We start from the raw sequence: 9,330 nt of genomic DNA, 5'->3' as shown, positions 1-9,330 counted from the left end.
CCGTAGGAGTGCCCCCACCGTAGGAGTGCCTCCACCGAAGGAGTGCCTCCACCCTTAGAGTGCCCCCACCCTTAGTCCGCCCCCACCGTAGGAGTGCCTCCACCGTAGGAGTGCCCTCACCCTTAGAGTGCCCCCACCCATGGAGTGCCCCCATTGTAGGAGTGCCTCCACCGTAGGAGTGCCTCCACCCTTAGAGCGCCCCCACCAATTTTTATCACAAAGTTACACCCTTGGTCTGAGGGCTCCATGGAGAAACTCCAGGACTGTTGTGAATGCTCCAACTGGAACATGTTCAAAGCTGCAGTAACCTTGTAACAACAAGACCACTTTAGATGAGTATGCTATGACTGTATAGCCTACATTAAGAAATGCATTGAGGGACGTCAGCATCACAAAGAACATCACCACCCAGGCCAACCAACCACCCTGGATTAATGGGGAGGTTCAGAAATCACTAAAAGCACCGAACTCAGCCGGCTGGACCGATCCGTAGTGCCAGCATGCTTTAAGTCTGCCTCCATTATTCCAGTCCCAAAGAAGCCTCAGGTCGCCTCACTCAGTGATTACTGGCCTGTCCAACGAACGGGTCCATTCCTTTGGAATGGGGGTCGTTTGGCTTCTTTGGTAGTCTGCAATGCCCCATACCTGTCTATGAAAGGGGGGGTCATTCAGAGACATAGACAGGTATCGGCCATTGGAGAGGGAGTGCAAAGGGTAACACCATGATGGTAACCAAAAGCTTCCTTCATCCCACCCAGAACCCAGCAGAAATACTGAAGGATTGAGATGGATGTGTGCTCCTCCTGGCTAGCTGACCTCCACCTTAACGCTGATCGGCCCTCAGGCAGCAAACCTTTCTGACGGGGCCTCGTTCTTACTGGTCTTACTGGGATCCAACTGGCTGGGTTCATATTCTCCATCATTAGATGAAGAGAAATCTATGAGAGATTCAGACACTGCGGCTGCTGGAATGGAAACAATTGATTTCATTTCTATGGGCTGGTCTGTGGGCCTGATGGGAGCCACTCACCTGTCAGAGAGGGAGCCAGCCACGCTGTCCACATACTCCACATCCGTCTGTGTGAAGGGAGGAACAAAGGGAGCTTAGTGATGCTACGTCCTGAACAAAGGAGACGTCAGCCTGAACACCTCAGGAAGGAGCGAGGCTCCGACCTCAGGGCGGCCGCTCACATGGGTTCACCCTACAGACCCACAGGAGAACAGGAGAAGCATGTTCTAGCAGCAGCAGGAGGAGGAGGAAGAAGAAGAGGATGAAGAGGAGGATGAAGAGGAGGAGGAGAGGAGGAAAAGAAAGAGGAGGAGGAAGAGGAGGAAAGGGAAGAGGAGTAGGAAGAGGAGGAGGAGGTGTGCCCTTCAGGCGCCGACCAGACCTGCTGTGGACCTGCATGTAGGAACCCTCCCTCCATGCCTCCTTCAGAGACGGCAGGAATCCATCTGAGCTTTTAACAGTCAGAGGAAACCTGCTGCGGGGGTCAAAGGTCATCTGAAAAACCAACAGTTTCCAGGAGATCTGAGGTCTGGCAGGGGGAAGAAGCTAGAACTTTCCATCAGCCAGACACAGCTGGAAGCTTCTACTGATGAGTAGAGCCCAGCCCTGCTGCTGCACACTGCAGGTCAGTGGGCTTCACCTCAGCCTCACTGGCATGGAAACAGTGTGAAAAATAAAAGAGTCATGATGTGTTTCAGATGGAGTTATCGAGCGGGTCACATGGGGAGCATCAAGAATTCCATCCTCTGACAGCAGCAGGAGGAGGAGGAACCTTTTCAGCAGCTGAAGGTTACCTCGGCAACGAAGACGATGATGAGGAGGTCGCGTCTCTCTGAGGAGGTCAGGCTGGTCAGTAGCGAGCTGAGGGTGCTGACCAGGTAGCTCTGCTTCTCCCTCCTCACTGTAGGGATGCCCAGCACTAAGGTCACTGAGGGGGGAAACACCCAGACCATCATCAACATCAGCCATGCATAGTGAGGGGAGGGCTGTGTCAGTGGGACGCCCCTTACCTCCACGGCGCCCCCTCCCTAACACCACACGGGGCTGCAGGCTGTCAGGATACTCCCTGAGGTGGGGCATGTAGAGCTCCATGTTGCCCTGGAGCCTGCTAGGCTCAGACTTCAGCTGCTTCACTGTTAGAGAAGAAGAAGATTAGAGAGCAGAGTGTCTGGAAGGAGAGGAGGAGTCCAGAAGTTCTACTGACGGTTCAATCTGCAGAGACACGGTTCATTCCGCAGAGACCCGGTTCATTCTGCAGAGACACGGTTCATTCCGCAGAGACCCGGTCCAATCTGCAGAGACCCGATTCATTCTGCAGAGACCTGGTTCATTCTGCAGAGACCCGGTTCATTCTGCAGAGACACGGTTCATTCTGCAGAGACCTGGTTCATTCTGCAGAGACCCGGTTCATTCTGCAGAGACACGGTTCATTCTGCAGAGACCCGGTTCATTCTGCAGAGACACGGTTCATTCTGCAGAGACCTGGTTCATTCTGCAGAGACACGGTTCATTCTGCAGAGACCCGATTCATTCTGCAGAGACCCGATTCCTTTGAATCAGCTGTTAGTAAATGTTACAGTCAATCTAGCAGCAGAGTTAGGGTGCTGTGCTGTCCGGTCTGGCCCGGTCCGCCCGGCCCAGACTATGAGCTCTGGTTCTTGGTTTCTGCAGCAGTGAAACATCCCACAATGCACTGGTCAGCTCCCAGTTTGCATGGCTATCTTTAAACTTTTATGGAAAGAAACCAGTATGCAAATCAGAATACAGGGAAACGAAGGCTGGCACACAGCCAGACCACAGGTCTAATTTCCATAGAACCTGGAGAGACGGCCTGCTGGTGCCTAAAGCTCCCCTGACTGCTGGCTCAGGTCCACCACCACGAGAAAACCTGGTTCTGTTGGACCCAGACTGGGTCTGGACTCTAAGCAGCCCAGCTTCAGGTTCTGAGCAGGTTCAGTTCTGAACTGATGGGAACGGATCCAGTTCCACCGAGCCACAACCTCAAAGCCAACAGAACCAGCACCTCTATGCTATAGAGGGAATTCTGCTCCTTTATCGTTTCAAGCAAACAGCTGGTTTAGAAAAATGCTCTTTTCTCTCAGTACATTTTTTTACTTTTTAAATATTTTTATATTTTCAGACGTTTCTCTTTCAGGTTGAGTTTCTGCATCTATTCAGATTCTGGCTGTGTCCGAATGTCCGCCTTAATCCTCACATACTGGTTACGCCATTTTGGATGAGTGTCCCAACCTCTACTGAATGAATAAGTAGTGGACTCAAAATTTCCCACGATGCACCTTGAAAACCATCCATGGTCACTAGACAGCAGATATATCCCAAGATGCTTTGGAAGGAGAGCTCTCCTCAAAAATGCGGCCCGCTGTCTCTACCCCACAGCAGCGACTATTAACAAAGATGGCGCAGGCACCGTGCGGGGAGGCGGAGTCACATGACCAGCGGGAAGCGAAGAGCAGTGATCATCTGTCTGAACGGTCAGTTAACTAAGTTCACTATATAGTCCCTGCTGTGTATAGTGATGGAGGGATGTAGGGGTTAGGGCGGACGGTCAGACTTTTCCAGATCACATTTCCTTCACTTACAGCCTAATCCAAACGCTCGCTCTTGACCAATCAGAACAATGCGTCTGGCAGACCAATAGAAATGCGGCTGCAGAGGGAAGCCCGCCCCCAGAAGGGAGGAGATCAAATCTACGAATAAACTTCATAATACTCAATCTGAAAATGAGGAACCGGAAAATATAACATTTGAAAATACATATTAGGAAAATTTAAAAAATACAATTTGAAAAGTATATTTTCAACTTTTCATTAGAAATAATTAAATGATGTTCTTTATAACTAATTTTACTCAAATTTAGTTAAATATATCAATAAGAAAAAAAAAAAAAAAGCAAAGTTCGCCTTCTCAAACCTTTTGTGGATAACAAAGTTTCTGTTCTGATTGAATGTTTTTTGTTTCCTTTCCATAGGTGGATCCAGACTACCTGAGGATCCACCTGCTTTCTAGCGGTCTCACTGCAGACCCTTGGTGCAGACCAACCATGGAGATGGTCCACCATATGCAGCCTTCTAGCAGCTGGCGGCTCAGCCAGAGACCCGAGGATCTCCCATGATACTCTGCATGTACCAGGAAGGTCTCTGGGAACGGATCCGTTCTGCAAACAGATGTGATTCTTACTGGTTGAGGCGAAGCTTCTGCTGCTGGACGTGTTGCTGCTGGATGCGTTGCTCCAGCCGTGGCTGGCGTTGGTGGACCGGGTCATGTTCTCCAGCTGCTCCAGGATGACGCTGAGGTCCCTGCTGACCTGTCCTCCCAGCTCCTCAGCCACCGACAGCCTCTGGTGCAGCGCCTGCAGGTCTGGTGCTGAGGAGGGAGGAAGCAGTGGGAAGGTTCAGCCTACTTCATGTTGTCAGGCAGTTTCACTGGAAGCTCTACATCCTGCTGCTCTGCAGTAATCAGACCAGGTGTGCTGGTGTGGAAGATTTTCCACTGAAAAGATCAGAAACATTTAGAGAAGAAGCAAAGTTGTGGCGCCTCTCAGGAAGCACCTGTCCATCTCCAGCCTCCCTTCATCACCTCCTGTAGCCTACAGACGCTGGAGGACTGGGAGGGTTTGAAGCTGTCTTTAAGTTAGAGAGGCTGTGATGACGTCATCCAGACAGGTCTGCAGGCTGTGATGAACATCCAGCCTGGATTCAGCCTGGAAAAGCTGCTGTGACTGTTTTCTGCCTAGAAGGCTTCATGTTAGAGTGAAGCTGCTGCTTCTCCACTAGAAGTGATTGTGTCTGGAATTATCTCCACACCAGAACAGCTTCCTTCCTGTTCAGGTCAAAGAGCAGCAGAGATTAGGTAGTAATGACTGACATACCTCCGCCATCCGGCTGGAATTTTATCCAAGAAAGTGACAGAAAACAAGCGGCCGCCAACAGACATCCAACTCGGAGGGGATAAAACCTCATGTCCTTCCTCACCCAGAGTCTTCCTCGCACCTGCCGCAGCCGCCCATGGACTACAGGTGAACAGCTGTAGGTGAATTCCTCGGGTAGTTATAGGAGGCAGGTCATTGGCTACGTCAGAAGCTGCAAAACACACCTGCGTCATGGGATCCAGGTGTAAACGAAAGTTTTCGCGTGAATGTAAAGCCATGCCTGTGACTTCAATCAGGGGAAGGTTTCACCGTGGATCACAGCGACACCTGGTGGTCCATTAGACACACTATCAGAGAGACGGCCAGGTGTTATGGCGAGAATTGCATTTCCTCTCGCGGGATGATGTAAAGAATATCTTTAAACGTTTCCTCTTCTTCAGTCAGTTTGCTAATCAATATGCAAGAGTTAGAGCAATGCGCGCTCCCGCGAGAGAGGATGCAATTCTCGGCAGGCATGCATTTCTCGGCATAACACCGGTCTGCCGGAGCGCAGATCCAGGTTCTGCCGGAGCGCAGATCCAGGTCCTGCCGGAGCGCAGATCCAGGTGCTGTTGGAACTCAGATCCCGGTTCTGGTCCACTTGACATCAAGACAATCAGCAAAAACACAGACTTCTCCTTAGTCGCGGACCCTGATTCTTCCCGGCTATAAATCCACTCATGTCGCCGGTATTCTCCAGCGGGGATGTAGCTCAGTGGTAGAGCGCATGCTTTGCATGTATGAGGCCCCGGGTTCAATCCCCGGCATCTCCATAGGTTTTTCTTTTGTTGCTGTTTGTTCAGTTCTCTTTGCTTTTTATCGGATGAAGTGCGAGTATTTTTTTTTATACAACACAATTCGGTATAATTCCAGTTAAGTAAAGAGGAAGGTATTAAAATCAAAGGTTGTCTGCTTTTCATCACCATTATTGCTCTAACTGTATACAATTATGATATTTATGTTTTTAGAATCAGAAGCAGAACATTTCAAAGAACATAATAAGGCCTGAGTAGATAATTCTGAGTGTTATAGTTCTACAGTATGAGTATTATGGAGGCATGCATGCATAGATAAACGTCAGAAGCTGTTTTACTGTGAGGACAAACTTATGTGCTTTTTTTCCTTATACGTGTAAATTTAACTTGTATTTTGTGCTGTGAGCAAATGGCAGCCACTGATGTCATCCTAACCTGGCACCTCAGTGAAGGTGTGTCCACCTTTTTGTCTGTATTTTACTAGTTTTCTTTGGTAATGTAGAGCTAGTTAGTTGTCAATCACCTGGTCTGAGCTGTGGTTATCCACCTTTAGATGGGGCCTACTGGGTAGGAGACGAGTCGCTCCTGTTTCTGTTGTAGATCTGGACTAAAAGACTGGTCTGTTTGTTGTTGTGACATCTGAAGCCAGTGCTCCTGTGGTGGTGCACCAGCATTGGATCATCACATGACATCATAACAGACTCTGGGAGCTGCTCTGGCCTCCAAGCAGATGTCCTGCAGAGGTCTGGATGCTCGTCTGCGGTGAACCTCAGAGAGGGAAAACAGGGCAGCACACAGTGTGTCATTCCTGTTGCTACGCGCATCAACTAAACGAGTCCTTCACAGTCACAGACACACAAGTCCTTTCACATTTTTAACAAGATCCCCCATCCATTAACCCTAAGTACCCTTTGACCCCCCCAGCAGCTGCAATGGGAGGAAGTGGCTGGTTGTCATGGTGATAGAGGAAACATTCAATGGTAAAATGTTGCATTGTGAAAGGATTCAGACCCCCCCACCCCATGGATGTGAGCTATCTGTGCAGACAATATTTCCAAAGCCATTTACTGCTTCGTTAAGAACAGATGTGTTAAATATTTCACAATGAAGTGACGTTTTCACAAGGTAGTAAACTCAGAAACAAGCTTTATTTAGAAAGCATCAAGACTTTAAAATAAAAATAAGAATAGCAAACATACAACCTCGTAGAGCATAAACACCACCAAGAGTCAGTCTGAATGAAAACACCTCCAGTTGCCTCTTCAAAGAGTCACCAGGTTCATGTTAGCGCAAAGATGGGGGCAACGTATGGCACAGTGTGGGGCTGCGGCTCTACAGGGTCCAGGCCTTTGACTGGAGGATCTCAGACTTTGAGACGAGGTGTAGAGCTCTAGAAGGTCAGGCTTGGTTTGGTCCAAGAAGCTTCACAACTGATCAGAAAGAAGAGCGAAAGACACACAGGTGTTTCTGGCTTTCAATACATCGTTTCTAAGATGCCATAATTATGGTTTCTGTACTATCAGGGCCGTTCTCAAAGAGCAGCTGATTAATTCTACAAAAACTGTTGATCATGAAGAACGACATCTTAATAAAAATGAAAAAACACATCAGAAAACTGCCTGATTATTTGCTGTTATGGAAAAAAAGAACTGGGGGGTAAAAACCCTAAATAAAAATGTAAATCCTTAAATGTTTTAGAAAAAATTGCAGAATAGATTTTTGTTTTGTTTTGCTGGAAATAAAAGGAAAACAGCAGCCTGCCTAACCCCTAACCTTTGAATCCCCATAAACAAGGCCTGAAACACTGAGCTGCCACTGTGTTCATCAAAGTAAAAGTTTAGGTGTCTCAGTGAACATTGAATAAAACCTTGTCTCTGGAAGGTGGGGCAGCATCTGAGGTAGTCATGGAATCTGAACCCGGTTTAGACTGCTTCGATCCAGTTGAACTTTCTGAATTAGCAAAATTATTGTCTTCATCTAAGCCTTCAAATTGATGTTAGATCCAGTTCCAACCAGGTTATTTAAGGAGGTATTCCCTTTGATCTCCTCCTCCATTTTAGATGTGATTAATCTATCTCTGTTACAGGGATATGTACCAAAGGCTTTTAAGGTTGCTGTAATTAAACCTTTGCTTAAGAAACCGTCTCTTGACCCAGATGACTTGGTTAATTATAGACCTATATCCAATCTTCCTTTTCTGATCTAAAATAATGAACTTTTTAAACTTTTCTTCAGGACCAAGAAGCCACATCAGACTCCAACTTCATATCCTAAGCAGTTGTGATGTTTCTTACTGTGCTTATGTTGTAAATGTGGTGAGGCGGTGCTTTATTTGGCCTTTGGCCGACATATAACCTGTTTGCTCCACCAGGTCCTGCCCTCTGGGCAGAAAGCCAGGAAACCCTCACTGCTTCTTCCTCCATGTGTCTGAGCCGTCAGACCTGAACCCACCTGAGACCAGAAGGTGTTTCTGACAGTGAGGGGTTAAACCAAGGCCTAGCACTGGCTTTAGGTTGGATGAACAAACAGCTCCTCCTTTTATTTCACTTTATGTTTTGGTGCTTTTAGATTCCGGTCCATTAGCTTACATCCCCAGAATATACTGAATAAAACCAGTTAGGAAAGACTGGATGCTTTTTCAAGCCTCTGTAAACTTCCTCTGCAGACAGCGTCTGTCTGAGGGGAACGTGTCGATCAGCCGGTCATCCCAGAAGCGTCAGGTCTCCTTCAGCCGCTGTCCTGCAGCAGAACCAGCAGATAAGATGGAGCATAATGGTCCCAGTGGGAGTTAATGGGACGGCTGCAACAATGGAAGAAATGAGGTTAGTATTGATGGGCTCTACTGTTTAACAACAAGGAAAATATGAACCAGTAAAAACCTCAGAACATGCTCTCCAATCTGCTGATGACTCCACCCTTTATCCTGTCCTCTGGTGGCGCTGTGGGACGCATGTGTCCATAGGGGACGGATGGTAGGTGGAGGTCAGAGCGCCGCCTGTTTCACTGTCCGACAGTCGGTTCAGAAGCATCAACACAAAGAAACAGAAAAAAACTACTTCTGTTTAATCCTCTAAGAGGATTGAGAGGAAAATGTTGATGGCATCATGAGAGACATGCAGATGTTGACCCCCCCCAGCCTGCCTTTTCAGTGTAACACACACTAATCCTCCCTGAGACCATTGCTGGTTTCTGTTTGCAGGATAATTCTGCCTAGAACTGTTTTCATCTATCTATTTCATTTCTATGTCAGTGGAATATTTGCTGAAGCTCTTAAAGAGCAAAGTGACCCGTAAAGTCTTTATGGAAGGACAGAGGCGCGTCTGCCTCCATTTATCATGATAGGTTTGACAGTGGGTGGGGTGGGGTAGGGTGGGGGGTGAAGTTGAGGAAAAAGAAGCTGGAGAATAGAAAGGACCCATCTGTTCATGCTGGCAGATGAAGAGAGGAGGACAGAGTGGAAGAGAGAGCAGGAAGCAGAATCTCTGCTGCGGGTTTGGATCTTGGTTTCTTCTGTTTTCAGGCATCCTTTGGTGTTTTTCCCTGCTTACTGAGTAAGTTTCTGTTGATTTGGATGGTGTGATGTGAAGTAATGTTGTCCTGTCTGATATATTAAGAGTCACTGATTATCATCACAGGCT

General features: G+C 47.8%; 1 protein-coding gene and 1 non-coding gene across 2 annotated transcripts in view; one reads left to right on the top strand and one right to left on the bottom strand.

Annotated features, from left to right (window-relative positions):
• Positions 1–5,076, bottom strand: part of mgat4d (MGAT4 family member D) — a 21,377-nt gene extending 16,301 nt beyond the window's left edge. The window contains exons 1-5 of the mRNA XM_015396379.1: positions 4,899–5,076; positions 4,208–4,393; positions 2,020–2,142; positions 1,804–1,937; positions 1,031–1,077 (exon numbers count right to left, since the gene is read on the bottom strand). Coding sequence (XP_015251865.1) covers positions 1,031–1,077; positions 1,804–1,937; positions 2,020–2,142; positions 4,208–4,393; positions 4,899–4,989 — 581 coding nt within the window. The 5' untranslated portion in view covers positions 4,990–5,076. The remainder of the gene's footprint in view (positions 1–1,030; positions 1,078–1,803; positions 1,938–2,019; positions 2,143–4,207; positions 4,394–4,898) is intronic.
• A 562-nt stretch (positions 5,077–5,638) lies between these two features.
• Positions 5,639–5,710, top strand: trnaa-ugc. The gene has a single exon. It is a non-coding gene; the product is annotated as a tRNA-Ala (tRNA).
• Positions 5,711–9,330: the final 3,620 nt, after the last annotated feature.

This window comes from Cyprinodon variegatus, unplaced genomic scaffold, assembly GCF_000732505.1.
Source record: "Cyprinodon variegatus isolate N-32 unplaced genomic scaffold, C_variegatus-1.0 Scaffold793, whole genome shotgun sequence".
NCBI lineage: Eukaryota > Metazoa > Chordata > Actinopteri > Cyprinodontiformes > Cyprinodontidae > Cyprinodon > Cyprinodon variegatus.
Note: the sequence above shows the minus strand (reverse complement) of the source record. Positions and strands in the feature narration are given on the sequence as shown.